The sequence below is a fragment of the Haemorhous mexicanus genome, chromosome 10 (assembly GCF_027477595.1).
Source record: "Haemorhous mexicanus isolate bHaeMex1 chromosome 10, bHaeMex1.pri, whole genome shotgun sequence".
Taxonomy (NCBI): Eukaryota; Metazoa; Chordata; class Aves; order Passeriformes; family Fringillidae; genus Haemorhous; species Haemorhous mexicanus.
Window position 1 is genome coordinate 2,248,431 of NC_082350.1, and position 16,511 is coordinate 2,264,941.

General features: G+C 39.1%; 1 protein-coding gene across 11 annotated transcripts in view; it reads left to right on the forward strand.

Moving 5' to 3' along the window:
- The window catches only part of PER2 (period circadian regulator 2), a 47,953-nt gene that overhangs the window by 19,730 nt on the left and 11,712 nt on the right, over positions 1-16,511 (forward strand). For all 11 annotated transcript variants that reach the window (XM_059854924.1, XM_059854920.1, XM_059854925.1 and 8 more), the window contains 12 exons: positions 2,522-2,676; positions 3,193-3,314; positions 4,822-5,023; positions 6,541-6,592; positions 7,928-8,070; positions 8,271-8,349; positions 12,715-12,821; positions 13,504-13,657; positions 13,834-13,942; positions 14,435-14,566; positions 15,741-15,837; positions 16,351-16,507. In XM_059854924.1, the coding sequence (XP_059710907.1) occupies positions 2,522-2,676; positions 3,193-3,314; positions 4,822-5,023; positions 6,541-6,592; positions 7,928-8,070; positions 8,271-8,349; positions 12,715-12,821; positions 13,504-13,657; positions 13,834-13,942; positions 14,435-14,566; positions 15,741-15,837; positions 16,351-16,507 (1,509 nt within the window). The remainder of the gene's footprint in view (positions 1-2,521; positions 2,677-3,192; positions 3,315-4,821; positions 5,024-6,540; positions 6,593-7,927; positions 8,071-8,270; positions 8,350-12,714; positions 12,822-13,503; positions 13,658-13,833; positions 13,943-14,434; positions 14,567-15,740; positions 15,838-16,350; positions 16,508-16,511) is intronic.

A 16,511-nucleotide genomic window follows, 5' to 3' on the forward strand; every position in this document is an offset into this window, starting at 1 on the left:
AAGAGCCTGGTAGCTTGAAGGCTCATATTCAGACACTTCAGAGTACCCTGCTGCACTTGTTTTTTTAAGTCAGATGAGGAGATCAAAGCCTGGTCCTGAGCATATCAAAGATACCTAGCTAGAGCATGTTGATGTCAAGACCCATATCTAAGACCTGCCTTCCTGAATGTGTTTCTACCTGATGCAGTTCCTAGAAAAGTGGCAAATTCAAATTACTCCTATGCACCATTTGGTGTGTGTTCACCATATTTTCTGTGTCTGCCTTGCATGCATCTGGAGAATTTGTTCCATGCTGTATTTTCAACTGGAAATGGTGATCCAGAGTTTGTGTTGCTTAGTGTGAAAGAGTGAACCACAGGCATTTCTTAATCTTTGTTTCCCATTGATTTAGTTTTCTTCACTGTGAAATTTTGGAGGGGTTTAGTTACTACAGTTTCTTTGGTGTTTCAGTTTTAAATTTTATTAATAGCTCTCTGCTCAGAAATAATTAGGAATCCAGATGGTAGTGTGTTCTCTCCAGCCATCAGGCACTGTGCTAGAGGGTTACAGAGCAAAATCTGATCATTTGGGAAAGGGAGACTGAAGATATCTAGAGAATGATCTTCAAAGAGAAGACTGAAGTAGTCTGACAAGCTACTTACCTTTGTAGGCTTGATCTTTGATTCACACTACTGGGGTTTGCATTCAGTATCAGTGCCACCCAACAACTCTAGTTTAATATCTGTAGGTACCTTTCCAATTTGCTGTCCACAAAAAGCAAAATGAAAAGCTCCTATCTTTCTAAACTCGCTTATTCTGTCCTCTGCAACTCACACCTTCCCTGTGACTGCCTGCTGTGCCTGATGTTCCTGCTCTCTGGAAAAACATTCTGGAGTTGTGTAACTTACTTAGCAAGAATGTCCATCCTCTGTATTTGCTGCTGCTGTGGGCTAATTTGGAATGGGTTTTTTTTCTTGCAGAAGAATCTGACCACTCTCATGAAGCAGTCTTTACTCTGAGAGTACAAACCAGTAGTATGCTCAGTTATTTCATAATCTTTCCTCTCTCTTTTTCACTACTGCCAGCATGAAGGGTTCTTCTATGAAACTCTGTTTACAAAGCCCTATTTGATTGCAGCAGTCCAAGCTGTCAAGCCACGTTGTACACGTGATTTTAATACACAGCATGAACATCATGTTTCCCAAGGGAGTACTACAGTCTTTTGTTTGATCCCTTGCCATTATTTCTTGGTACAAAATGACCAGTGAGTAAATGAATGCTGCATGTCTCACAATGCTCTGTGATGGAAGCAAGAACAATGTGTGTTCTCTAGTACAGCTTTGTGACAAAGCATTTTTGGTGAAATACACCCAACACCTGTCAGATGATTTATCTGCCTTTTCAAGCTCTTAAAACTTCTCAGAAAAATGTTCACAAATCCTCTTGAAAGTTACTTGGCAGCTGAAGCTGCTTTTCTGGCCACTTCAGTCAGGCAGTGCAGTTGCCAGGACTGTTGTTTCCACAGCAGTGCCCAGAGTAACTTCTTGCAGATTGCCAGCCATGACAGTCAGGTGTTAAGAGAAGGCCTTCCTTTGGAAGGGAAAAAAAAATTCAGGAAGATGTAAGAGCAGCTCTATAATCCTCTTGATCATTGTGAGTGATCAGCTTTTAAAATTTCCAATGCAAAAGACAAGGTGATTTATTGTTTTAACTCCTTCCTACCCATCTGCCATCCATCTTTGCTACCCTCTCCCTCACTTCCCTGACCTCCTTTTCTCTTCCTTTGTGACTATACCAGCACCTCTCAGTAATGGGGAGAGACCCCAGGAACTGGAAAGGAAGGTGATAACTTTGTGATATTGGCAATGATAGTCTCTGTAGTTTGTCCTTCTCCACTGAGACAGCTCTTCTGAACATGCACCTGAGACCTGTGAATGCAGCTTCTGTCTCCAGCCTCCTCTGATTCTTTTCCTTACAAATTTAGTCAGTTTCCTCATCTTATTTAATGTGTTGCTATGCTTAGATGGGATACACCATTCAAAGGATTTCTCCATTTGATTTGTTAACTTGATGCTCTCCCACTGCCATTCCCTTTTCAGGGACCTTTCTTAAGGGAACCTGCTTGAACAGGAGGTGAAGAGTTGAATGGACCTCCTGCTTCTCTCCTTTGAAGTCCATGAACATTTCTGAGTTTGATTTTGAAAGGAGCTGAGGAAAATACCACTAAAAAGGGAGGAGGGGGACTGTGGCAAAGGAAAAAAAAAAGAAATGCTGTGGTGCTTGGGCATATGTACTGTTGCACATACAGAGTCCATTTAACAATTACATTCCAGGTGATGGTAAATCTTTCATTTTAAATGGTCATGGAGGAATTTCCTTAAGTTCTGGAACCTGATACTGAGTGAGTACTGGCACAGTTAATGAGGCTAGTGATAGAAATTGATGTGGGTGACAAGTGCCAGAGTATGTTTGGGCTTCTCTGAGGATGATGTGTCACATCGAGCATTCAAGTGATACTGTGTTTTTTGTTTTCATCTTACAGTAGTGAGCAGTCCACTAAAGCCAAAACACAAAAGGAATTGCTGAAAACACTGCAGGAGCTGAAAGCTCACCTTCCTTCTGAGAAGAGAGTCAAAGGCAAATCCAGTGTCCTAACGACGTTGAAATATGCCCTTAAAAGCATTAAACAAGTTAAAGGTAATAAAGTGTGATACTGCCTAGATAATGGCAACCTGGCTAAAGTGAAACTTTCAAAATAGGAGTTTAGATAAACCTAGTTCTACAAAGAGAACTGTACTGTGGCTGAAAACCTTCCTCACCAGACACTTTCATGTTGTTCCGATTTGTTGGCTTTGTTAACTCTTGTTCCTTTGGGACTTGAAGCAGCTCTCTAGAGGTTTGATGTTTTACTGCTGTTTGGTTGAGTTAGAAAATTGATTTGAAAACAATTTACAGTTTCATACTGTTTGAACTGTCAGGCTACAATATGTGACCATTCATATATGGGTAGATTAAGATATGTACTTTTGTTTGAGTTACTGATGAGGAAGCTCTACCAGGGAAAATGATGTTTTTGGAGTAGTGCCTAGATTTCCCAACTGCCAACTTCACAACTTCTGCATTTATGCCAAAAAATATTTTTGCCATTTACTGCTTCTGGGCTGGGTGTTTATTGATAATCTTGGTTATAAACTGTTTGTTGTTCCCATGTAGCCAATGAGGAATATTACCAGTTGTTGATGATTAATGAATCCCAACCTGCTGGTCTCAATGTATCATCTTACACAGTGGAAGAAGTGGAGACTATAACCTCAGAATACATCATGAAAAATGCGGTGAGTGTGGTGCCCTGAGTCTCAGTCTGTATTGAAAATGTTTCCTGGAACTGGAATTCTCAGGCATGCCTCCTTCTTACAAGGGAAGGGTTGGTAGCTAGGCCACAAAGCTGAAGAAACTGCCTTTTGCCCCTAAGGGGACGTTAAGAAACTCTGAGCCTTTTCAGACTTTACAAACTTGTTTCTGTTGGTTAGGTGGGAAATAAGAAGCTTGACCTCCCTGATCTCTGAATGGCACCTTGTGCCTGGAGGTGGTGGTGTGACACATCTCTGTGTCCATGGGATACAAACACTGAGACACATCATTAGGTTTCATTTCAGTGCAATTGCAAAAGTTGGAGAGTTAACTTTTTCCAATTTTGGTCGAGGCACACAGTGAATCACTTCAGCTTCTTCTTCTAACTAGGGGTTATTTGATGTTTCACCAGTTTTGTGTTAGTGTGACTGAAGAGTGACAAAAGTATTGGAATCACTGTGTCCTTTTCTGTGGGGTTTGCCTGGTCTTTGCAACTGGTACAGGCTTTCTGTGGGGTGCACTGATGCTGTGTTCTCATAGAGACAAGAACAGCTAGGACCATCACTGGAGTTCTAGCAGTGAAATGATAACCTGAATGATTTTTAAGTTATATTTATTTCCATTTTACTAGTATTTCAGCAATAAGTTATGGAGTCTTCAAAAAATAATGGCATCTAAATGCATTAGGCTACCTTCTACTATTTTTTTCCTTTTGAATATATGAAGTCTGAACTTTCTAAAACAAGAGCATGGTGGGGGATGTTCCATAGTTTGAAGTTGGTGGGGTTTGTTGAATCTGTGAATAGTAAAGGCTGCCCACAAGGTGAAATAAATAGGAAGTGTAGAGTACAACTGAGAAATTCAGCCAAATAGCATAAACATTGTTCAGTTAATGTGAATATCTGTTTGTGAAAGCAGTGTTGTGCTGGCAGCTCTTCAGTTCCTGTGCAGTGTTTGTGAATGCAGCACTCAGGGTTGTGACGAAGGGAGCTCCTCTGTGGCAGGAAGAGAAGCAATACAAGTGTGTGGGACTTCTTCCCACCTGTGTACTCATTAGTTTTTACCAAGTGGTTTAGAGCCCTTTTTTCACTTTTTGTGGATGGAGCAGCTAACACAAACAGCCTTTCAAAAACACCTGAATTTCATACATGTAAATCATGACTGTAACAAGCACAGGGAAAACGTGAAGTTATATAGCTGGAAGGTCATTAATTCTTAATTTGTAAATTCATTCTGCATCACAGAACTGTAGATAATGATATGTAGGGCTTGTGACTCAGTAAATAGTAGTGTATTATTCTTACTGCATAATTAAAAACTATTCTGTTTTTACTTGATGAGCAGATTCATTGTGTTCAACATCTGTAATAAAATTAAATTTCTTTAATTCTCATTATGAACATACTTATATTTTTATACATTAAATGTTTTTCTCAGAAGTACTTAAGAATGTTTCAAACAGTCTAAATAATTTGAGATTTTTGTTTTTAGGATATGTTTGCTGTTGCTGTTTCTTTGATAACTGGGAAAATTTTATACATCTCTGATCAAGCTGCTTCTATTCTCCGCTGCAAGAGGGGCTATTTTAAAAATGCCAAATTTGTGGAGTTCTTGGCACCTCAGGATGTCAGTGTGTTCTATACTTCTACCACCCCATACAGATTACCATCATGGAACATCTGCAATAGAGCTGGTGAGTGGGCTCAACAGCACATACTGCTCTGACCTTCTTGCAGTCACACAAATGCAAATCCTGATTTTGAATGTCCTTCCATCCTTCCCTGTCACTTCTTGAGGGGCACTGGGGCATTATTAGAACACCTCTGGACAACTCTAAATATACAAATGTATTCTATAAATCAGCAAGACTTGTCTCTTGGTTAAAAGTCTTCTCAGTGTCATTATTTATCAGTTCTCATTCTCCTTTCAGCCAGATGATGAATGAAAACAAAGTAGGAATTCATGCTGAATGGTGAATTTACTTTCCACTTGTACTAGCAATCAAATGAAAACAATTTTTCTTCACATTTTCTCTTCCTCAAGTGTAAAGGGGACAATACTCTGTCTCCTTCCTTTTAAAATGGTTATGATTTGAATACTGGACACCTTGGTTATGGTGTAGAAAAAGGTATTTCAGCTGTCATCACTGACACTCAGCAAGTGTAATCACAGCTCTCTTCTTCTAGTCTTAGAAAAGTTATATTAGGCATAATTAGTGGTGAAGGCTCAGATGTCTCAGGGCACTTGATATTTGTTTGTGGTAGGATTGTTTTACTCATGTACCTGCAGATGGTAGTAATTGAGAAATATCTGCCAACTGTTTCAACTAAACACTTGAAATTCAAGGTCTGCTCTAAATGTTGGAAGTTCCAATCTGTTGCATACTAAATCTGTAAAGTAAAGCCAGGGCGTGAACCAGATTTAATCTGAAAAAACAATCAGCAATAAACATGTGCTAAGCAATGCATGCATAGAGCAGGTCAAAAGGGACCTTGTGAGGTCTCCAGTGCAACCTGTGGCTCAAAACAGGGTCAGTGGTAAATTATATATAATCCTAATTACTCAGTTAGGCTGGAGTTTTTTTGGGTTTGCTTTCTTGAAACATTTTCTGTAGCTTTATTATGTTTGTGTACAGCTTCAAATTTAAAAAAATGCAGCAAGTAGAGTGTGCACACTCTGTCATGTATTAGTTGCCAAACAGTATAACATCCAGAATATTGTGCACTGGAGGCCTTGGAAATGCCAGAGCTTCCCTTGGGAATCAGTGTGTGGCTGCTCTGGAAAAGGAGGGAAATAAGCTTTAAACATCAGAAGAAGTCTTCAGGAAAAAGAGAGAACAGGGGTGATAGGAAGTGCATTTGGTGGTCATATTCTGGGTCCTAGGTAACCAGACATTTTTGGTCACTGGTATAAAGAAAGTACTGTGAAAATGTTGATAAGAGTAAGTAGCTCAAACTGGAGAGCTGTTAAGAGATGTTTAAGAAAAAGACTTGATAAACAAGGAGCTGTGATTCACACACCAGCCTCAGAATCTGAGGGATGTTCAGGTTTAGTTGCTTATGATGTACATTGTTTAACCAACACATATGGAGACTTCAGGGAAAACTTAAACTTTAAAAAAATGTATTATCTAAGGAAAAATTCTTACTCTAAATATCATCATCTTCTAGTAATTTGTAACTTGTTATGTAATATGTTTGATATTTCTAGAGTCTTCCACCCAGGACTGCATGGAAGAGAAATCTTTTTTCTGTCGCATCAGGTAAGACAATATTGTAAAGCTTAGTGTTGTGTTATGAAACCAAGCATTACATAAGTATTTGACTTTTATAAGAACCATATGGTTTGAACATTTCATGCTTTTTCATAATGTGATTGTAAAGCAAAACATATGCACACCCTTGAGTTGATTAGCTGTAGCAGCTACAGAGAAAACTGAACTGATTTCTGGAAGTTCCATCTTGGAAGTTAATCCCTGTGAGTATTGACCTTTGTGCCATGAAGGAAGGTGGTGCAGCATCTCCTCCTGCTCTGGAAAGCCTTTGGGTCATGTAAATAGAACTGGTCAGCACCTGCCTCACTCTCCTTCATTCTGAAAAACCAATGGCTCAAATTTATCTCAGGGATCCCCTAGCAAGATACTCAAGGGTTACTTGACTTGTCTCTTTTGTCCTCTAGTTAACAGAGGACACAATTCTTTGGTTTGCTTTTCTTCCTTCTCTTCCTGTCCTAATCACTCCTCTTTAGTTTTGGGGGTTTTTTAATTTATTTAGGAAAAGCTGGCAACTTAGTTCATGTTCTTTCTTGTGCACTTTGATTTCTTGATGCTTACTGCCTCTCTGGCAGCATTTCTGAAGCAAAAATAGTGGATCCAATTATTTAATTACTTCTGGAGTAAATAAATACTTATTATCGAGGTATGAATAAACTTGAAATGAATTGGATGTTATGCAGAGCTCCAGAGTGTTGCATTGGATGTGCTGTAGAAGTACTGCTGGTGTTACTGGAGAGTTTTTGTCCAACTAACAGTGGTTTCAAAAGCTTTACTTTTATTTAGCTCTGCTGTTATAAACTTATTATAACTGATTCTTCTTCTTTGGTCACTGTGTAAATGGTTGTTTTCATTACTATGTTTGCATTCTGGTTAAGCAAACACCTGTTATTAGATATTGAGCCTTCACTGCCTCTAAACTGGAATAAATATTGATTAAAATATGACCTTTGTGTTAACTCAGGGGATATAGCAGTCTTCATAAAAAAGCCCTGTAAATTCATCCCTCTGAAGGAGAACAAAGTAACCTAATGTGTTGTGTGAGCTGGGTTTTCTGTCAGACTTCCATGTGATGCTGCTGTGGATATTGTTTCAGGCAGTAGAGAGACCAGCACAATCTTTATGGAAGTTGCTGTGCAAAGGATACCATCAGAATTAGGTTCTCTTCCACAAAAAAAAAAAAAAAAAATCAAGCTAAGATCATGGCTGCTATTTTAGTAGCTAACATGCAGTTCTTGTCTCATGAGGGAAATACAATGCATGAATTAAAATTGTGTTCAGCATAAGATGAATCTGTTGAAATAATTAACTCTCTTTAACCGTTAGTGCGGGAAAGGAGCGGGAAAATGAGATTTGCTATCACCCATTCCGGATGACTCCCTACCTTATCAAAGTGCAAGATCCAGAAATAGCAGAAGACCAGCTTTGCTGTGTGCTGCTTGCAGAAAAAGTCCATTCTGGTTATGAAGGTAATCCTTGAGTGCACAAAGACCAGCTTGCTTTCCCAAAAGTAAGATGTGTTCAAGCTTTATTAAAGTGAAAGAGAACTGTTTCTGTTCTCTGTCCTTGCTGCTTTCCTGTATGCTCTTGGCCAGAATTTTGGAGTGGCAGCTTGAAGTGTTATGTATGCAAACCCCCAGTTGCTAATATGCTTTTATTTTTCTCTCAGCACCCAGAATTCCTCCTGACAAAAGGATTTTTACAACTACGCACACACCAACCTGTTTGTTTCAGGATGTAGATGAAAGGTAACTTAAAAAGTGATTTTTAAATTTACTGATGAGCAACCTATGCCATATCTTTGCAGGATTTAAGGTGTCTGTATAGGGTTAAAAATTATGCAACTACTGAAGGGTGTTTGACCTAAGAAAAGCACATCCCCCCATTTTCACTATGCATGAGAACACATTACACTGGTATTTAAATTCCTGCTAACAACTTGTTCTTCCACTTTCCTTCCTTCTTGGGAAATTCTGGACATAAATTCAGTCAATGAACCCATGTTCAAAAGAATTCCTGTGCTGCCAGTTATTACCTGTATGAGACATTTAGGTGTGGGTTTTTTGGTTTTTTAAGTTTGATTCAGCAAATATGCTGCTGTTGCTCTCTGCTGGCCCAGGTACAACTAGAGGTACAGCTTTTGAATACAACATTAGCTCTTAAAAAAAAAAAGTATATAAAACTGGTTCATATTACACTGGCTGAAGACTTCAAATTGCTTTGACAGTCATAAAAGCTGGTTAGAGTAACTATTTACATTCTAAATTAGAAACAAAACAGCCACCTGTGATCTTAATGTATGTACAAAGACTTAGGAACTGAGCTCTAAACCAAGCTTTCATGCAATCATTTAGATTGCAAAAGACCTCTAAGATCATCAAGTCCAGCACTAACCCTGACCCTAAATGCCTCATCTGCACATTTTTAAATACCTCTGGGGATGGTGACTGCATCCCTCCTGTGGGCAGCCTGTTCCTTGACAGCTCTTTCCATGAAGAAATGTTTCCTAATAGCCAGTCTAAACCTGCCCTGAGGTAATTTCCTCTTGTCCTGTCACTTATTCCCTGGGAGAATCAACTCTCTCACCCAGTTTGCTGTTGTCAGCAACTGGAGGGTGCTTTCCATCCTCTTGGCCAGATCATGGATAAAGACATTAAACACAATCCTGAGCCCTGGGGACTTGACTTGAAGAGAATTCACCTCTTCCTGAGTTGAAAACACTGCCTTTCCCCTTCCTTTTCCACTTTCCCTGCTATTTTCTTTATGATAGTTTCTGTTATTTGGGCTGTATATGGTGCTTTGGTTTGATTTTTTTTATTTTTCCTCCATAGCAAAAACTAAGTTAGTTACAGTGGTAACATCTGACTGCTGAGATTCCTCATTTCTTTTTAAGTATTCTAAGAATGCTAAAATTTTCTTTGTAAGTTGAGATGGGGGGGATGTCTTCAGACAGAGCAGGAGTATAATGAACAGTTTTGAGATTCTGTGGTATATTTTTTGGGTGGAAATCTAGTTTCTAAAAAATATTTCATTCGTGGCAAAATCCTTAAATGCAGCAGAAGAGAGAGGGATTGGGGAAAGGAGATTGTGGTGGTTGACTAAGGTGGAGTCAAGGTAAAAGGGACACTGCTTGACTTCTGCCTCTCTACAGGTAAAACTGTCTCAGATGTTGTGGCTGAGTTCCTGTAGGATAGACAGTGTAATGCTGACAAACTCTTTTTCCATGCTGTGGTTTATACAGTCCCTCTAGACAGCTCAAGTTGATAAAAGTACTTAATCCACTGTAGTTCTGTCTTCTTCATGGATTTTTCTCTCTCCTTCTTTTCCACACATGCTTCAAGCCAGCTGCAGAGTGGGTTTATCTTTGCAGAGAGGCTGAGGGCACAGTGCAAAGCTTCTGTTCCTCTGTGCATCCACAGCTCAATGGTCTCCAGTATCATTTAACAGAAATGGCAAAATTGCTGAGTGGAGAACCTTGCTCTTACTCTTGGGCTTGAGTGGAGCAAGTGCAGTAAATCCTTCCTTGTGAATCCTATGGAAGCTTCTTTCCTGTTGGTTTGATGTTACTACTTGTTCTCTAATACCATTTTCTAACACTTCCAGTGAGGGCTGATTGCATCTTGGTCTGAAATTAGGACTTTGTGTCATTTATTTCTGTTCTTGTGATTGTGTAGTTGATTTTGCTTTTAATTTTTGAACTCCTGAGAGCATTGGCAGCCTGATAAATGTTTACCAAGACATGCATATGCAGTTTGTTACTCTTGAGCTCTCCAGGGTTTGGTGGAATACACAAAGCAAGCGATTCTTAACGAAAGCAGAGTCTTAATATTTAAAATGTGCAACTGAGCACCTGCTGTTGACTGAGTGTTGTTCATAACATAACCCTGAAATGGTTGCTTGACTTGCATAAAGTTAATTTCTGTAATCAGTACGTGTTCATGGGTTGGAAGAATGCATATTTGTCTGAACTCTGCAGGTCGATCTCTGCACAGAGTATGTTTGTAAAAACAGATATTTTCTTGAAATTAAATGGATCATTCCTATATGTATTTGTCTTAATATATTTGATACTTCACGTGTTTAATGGGTGTAAGTAGTTCACAGTGGAATGATCTTTGTAAATTAATTTAAAGCAGTTTTGTGTCTAACTTACAACAATAATATAAAGAGACTTCTTATTCATGTTTTTTGACACTTTAAATGTCATTCTGTAAAACACAAACTAAACTTGGCAGCATCTCCTCATCAGCCATTCTTATGCCACACGTGTATTTGCATTCATAAAATTAATTTATTAACTTAACCTCTGAATTGTTATGAGTTATTCGTTATGAGGAATCATAATGATGCCAAGATATCATTCTCAAATAGAGCATTATAGGAGCACTGAAGGGCTGGTTGGAAGGGACTGCTGGAGGTCTTGATTCCATCCTTTTGCTTGAGATGAAACCTTGCCCAGTCCTGGCTAAGGTCAGCTGTGGCCTTGTCTCAATAATGCCTGAAAACCTTCAGAGGCAGAGATGACACAATCTGTATGGGAAACCTCCTGTGTTGCACTGCTCTGTTAAAAACCTTTTCCTAACTTCAGCATCCAGCTTTCCAGACTCCAGTCTGGGACCATGGCCTGTAATTTTATTGTCTGGCACCATCAAGAGAATTTAACTCTGTTTTTGCAACTCCTCTTTCCAGCAGTGTGGGAAGCTCCTGGATCATCTTTTAGTTTCCTTTTCATCAGAGCAGGCAAGGCCAGCTCAGTCTCACATTCTAGATCCCTGACTTTCATAAAGCAGGTGGCAAACAGGAGCAATGCTGAACAAAACCTTCTTGTGGTGGTATTTGATGAAGCCCTGGCTGAAGTTGTTTGGAGTTGACTGAGATTTTAAAGTCCTCTAGCAGCACAACTTTTCTCATGTGCTTTGAGCTTGGCAGCACTTCTAAATGTCAATGTGTCAAAGTGATCTGGTTTGGTATGAGTTCCTTGCCAGTTTCTGCTCTGTTGCTTTAGTTCATCTACAAGCTCTTAAGACTGATTATTAAACTAATTGCTTTGATAATAAGGCATTAGTAGCTATCCACTTTCCCCTCTCAGTCTCTTTGCTGGAAGGGTATGTTTGATGTTTTGGGGAACTGATGTAATTCCAGTGGGTTGTTGGAAGTGCAGTGTTGAAGGCATTTGCTGCAAAATGCGTGTGAGTTCCTACCTGACACAGATGCCCTGTCTGCTGCTCTGGGGCTGAGTTCTTCATTAAAGCTGTTCAGATACTCCCATATCTCTCTGCCCCTGGGCCTTTGGCACTGAGTGGGGCTGGGGGAAGATGTACAGCATTTTGAGCTTACAAGAGGACTTGTTGGCACCTGGCAACTTCAGCATCACTGAGTAGAGTTGACTTAGTACATTGGTTTTTCTCCAAAGCACATTTTCAGTGGTTAACCTTCAGGGTAAGGTGCAGAGTGGTATTTGTGAACTTTCACTCTTTATCCTTAATGCAAATGCTTGAAGTGATCAATAAAAATTGTTTTGTCACATAAATTAGTTTTTTCACATCACTGGAAGTGGTCATGGATAACGTGCAGGAATTCAGTACCATTGCTTTTAATTCTCTAGTTAATAAGCTTGCTCCCTTGCAGCTCCTCCGAGCTGAACTCTTCACCTGCCTGTGAGAAAGTTGTCTTGAGTGCTGGTCAGCTCCCCTGGTGCTAGTTCAGCTGTGGTAATCCTGTGATCCTTAGCCTTGGCTCCCTGCCAAGGGATTGGGGTACTATTTACCTTCATGAGAGTTTTACAAGATTAAACTTCATTAATGCTCTTTTAAAATTGGGGTAAGCATATATCCTCTGAAGTTAGGCAGCAAAGAAAAGACAGAACTGCTGTAGCAGACTCGTTGATTTGGTCTAACCACCACCCCACAAACAAACAAAGCCTCCCTTGCCCTAAGTGTATGACTGGTGTTAACTTGGCACTGCTTTTTTTCACCAAATGTAAACTTAAAATTATTCATTCTCTTCACAGGAAAAGCAGCAAAGAAAGCTTAAAATGAAAACATTTCAAACATTGAAATGTACATTTCTTCTACTTGATTTTTATTATGTTTTCTTTGTCTGTCTTTCTCCAGAGCAGTACCTCTGTTGGGATACCTACCTCAGGATTTAATAGGAACACCAGTCTTGGTGCATCTTCACCCAAATGACAGACCCTTAATGCTAGCAATTCACAAAAAAAGTATGTGACCTCTTACTATGTAGAAATACAAATTTTTTTCTTTAGCTTATTTATAAATCTACAAAGACCTCATCTAGTAGTAGGAGAAACTTAATTGTGACTTTGATTTTTTTCCACGAGTAAATACTGAATCTTTTACTGCACAACTTGATTCTTAATGCAAATCCATGAAAGTGAGAAATCACTCTGTTTTGTACTTTCTAAGAAGCATATATATCTGTTGTAAACAAATTGACTATAAATGAATGTTTCATTTATAAAAGTATGAAATATATTAAATTAATGAAAAAGTATAAAAAAAAGTATGAGAATGATGTGATAGAAGTTGTCATATCTTACATGATACTCTTTCTTATTTCATGGAGAAGAAAATAAGAGCCATTCTGGCAAAGTTTCTAAAGCCACTTCTTCAGCCTGCTTTAGTTTGTTGTATTCTAAAGGTGATTTTCACAACCATAGTCCAGTAAATTATGAAGTTCTGCTTATTCTGGTAGCTCAGTATTTCTAAATGTATCAATGTACCCAGTATTTGTTCCCTCAAGTGTCATCTTCCTCCATAAAGAGGAAGTCCATTGAATGTCCATTCCCTCCATGAATGTGCAGTTCATTGTAAAATCCTGAATTGTTACGTGGAATTGTGCAAACATTAATCTGAAATTTCTGTTTGAATCCTTCATTGCAGTTCTTCAGTATGGAGGGCAGCCTTTTGACTATTCACCAATCAGGTTTTGCACTAGGAATGGAGATTACATCACCATGGACACCAGCTGGTCCAGTTTCATCAACCCTTGGAGTCGAAAAGTTTCATTTATTATTGGGAGACACAAAGTTAGGACGTAAGTCAGGATGGTTTTGTTTTCCCTTCCCTCAAGTTTATGTAGAGATCCTTAAGATGAGGGAACAGAATAAGCATTAAATTCTGTGTAGGATATGTAGGTGGTAAATTGAAACTGGTCTCTGTGGTTGAAACATTTGCATTTGCAGTGAGCTGGTGTATGTTTGGTTTGTGCAGGGGTCCCTTAAATGAAGATGTCTTTGCTGCTCCCAACTACACAGAGGACAGGATCCTGCACCCCAGCGTTCAGGAGATCACAGAGCAGATCTACCGGCTCCTCCTGCAGGTACTGCAGGGCTCTGCTCCTTCCCTGCTCCTCCCCTGCTCCTCCCCTGCCCACATCCTGCTGCCAGAGCCTCTTGGTCTTGGTGTCACATTGCCTTTAGCTGCTCCTGCTCTATGGAGTTGTTGGCCACAATCCTGGGAATTCCTCACACTCATCATTGCCACACAAGACTTACTGAAGTGTGGTAAAGCTCCAGTTGATATCTTAAGAATTTCATGCAGTTATGGAGTCTTCCAGACAAACAAACAAAAGAAGACCAAAAAAACCCTCAAAAAACAACAGCAACAACAAAAAAAAAAAGCCCAACCAAAAAACCCAAAAAACCCCAGAAAAAGAAACCAACCCAAAAAATCCCCAAGCAACAAAAAACCCAGCATAAAATAAAATCTCTTTTCCTGACATGGAATTACTGATGTCCTGAGGGGGGTGTGTGTATACATGCATACAATACATACATACATACATATATATATTTTTATGTTGTTTTAACAGCCTGTGCACAACAGTGGATCCAGTGGCTATGGGAGTCTGGGCAGCAATGGTTCACATGAGCACCTGATGAGTGTGGCATCCTCCAGTGACAGCACAGGAAACAATAATGAAGACACTCATAAGGATAAACCAGTAGGTTTTTGATTTTTCTCATTCAAGTATTTGGCACAAAACAAACTAAGTGGGGATTTTTAACTTTTAGAATAATGTTTTCAAATCAGAAATAAGAGAAAGGATAAAGAAAAAGCCATCTTTCTTTTTTTGTTTAATACAGAAAAACCCTTTTGTCTGAGGGAATAAGCATTTCTGGTGTAGGTGAAGCCTCAGGGTACTGAAGCACAGTGATAGACATGAAAGTCAGTGTTATAGAGAATTTAAACCTGTACAGTGTGTTCACTTAATCTATTGTCTGTTACATGTTATATGCTGTGTTTCTTGGAAAACCAGCCAGAAATGTGAAAGCAGTTTCTTTTGGGAGGGGAAAGTCTGTAATTACTGTTTTCCCAAAGGAAAGTAAGAAGATTAAATGCAGTAATACCTGTAGAACCAAGGGATAGCTTGACCCTGATTGCTTTCAATGTTGCAAAAATACAGCATTTATATAGAATGAAATAAACTGAATGGAATAAACCAATTTTCTAGTTTGTGCTTAGAATTTTACTTTGTGTTTAATTCTGAAAGCCAAAAATTTTCCTTGATCAGATGTATTGCTTGTAGGCTAATTCTCCCAAATCTGATTTGTGCCTCTGTGATCAGACTGCAGACTCCTGCTCTTGCCAAGGTGGTCATTTTCCTGGCTTTCAGTTCTTAAACACTGCTGGAGTAAGCAGATGAAGTCTCAGGATTTCTTATTTAACAGGGAAATAGATGCCTGGCATTCCTTCACTATTTCCACAGACAGTGAAGGCTGTGGAAATACATCACTGTGGATGTTACAGTCCAGTTCTGTAACATCCTGTCAGTGCTTGGTTAGACTTCTAGTTTTTTTACCAAGTGATAGGTTTGGTTTTTTCCTGAAGTCATCTTTGTAATGGGTAGTTTCTGTTTTCCTATCTAAGTAATTCAAACAGATTAAAATAAATACAGAGTAATTGTTTGCAGGAAACGTACTTTAAATTTCTTCTCTTTCCAATTCCAAATTTCTGCAGCTGCACAATAAAATTGTAGATATACATATTTCTCCTGTGATCAAGGTAATTGCAAGCTAGAGATTACCTGAGGTTAGATTTAGTCTACTGAGGAGTCACTATGTGTAATGTTTTATGTCAGAATTTTGAAATAACTGTTCTTCCCAAACTGCTTCCAGGAGGTTTGTCAATATGCCCGCAAGGTCAAGAGTAAAGGACAGCATATTTTCACTGACAGTAAAGCCAGACTGGACTACAAGAAAGAGTCTTTGGCAGGTAAGACATGAGCAGTTCCTAGTCTCTTGTGCTGGTGCTTTGGGTAATATGGCAGCAGGACTGTTTTCTAGTTGAGCTCTATTCAATGCATAAAGGCAGCATTTTATCAGTTCAGATTTTATTTTCCTGTGTCTCTCTGCTGTGCCCAGGAAAATAGTGTGGCTGCATTGAATCAATAGTGGTGTAACACAGTTAAAGCATGGCCTAAAGCTGTTGTCTTGAAATGATTTAAGTTAGAGTTGAACTCATCCTGAGTGGGTTTCAACCCAAATGATATATATTCTCTTACAGCCATAGTGTCTATTCCCTTTGGATCTAATTAAACTTTATAACTCCAAGCACCCATAAGGACAGGAAAATGTTTACATACTATTCATTTATTGGTGCACTACAGTGGTTAATTTGTGACCTGCTAAACATGTAGAAATGAAAGACCTTTACTACTGTTGCTTTTAGGGGAGTTGGTAAAGATTGAATGTCTTAATTGCATAATAGCAGTATCTCTTTCCACAGAAAAACAGAATACTGCTGGTGGCCAGGTGAAAGGTGTAGGGGGAAAGGATACTTCAGGAACAGTTGCTCCAAAAAATGTGACCACTGAAGAGCTGGCTTGGAAAGAACAACCTGTGTATTCCTATCAGCAGATCAGCTGTTTGGACAGTGTCATCAGGTCA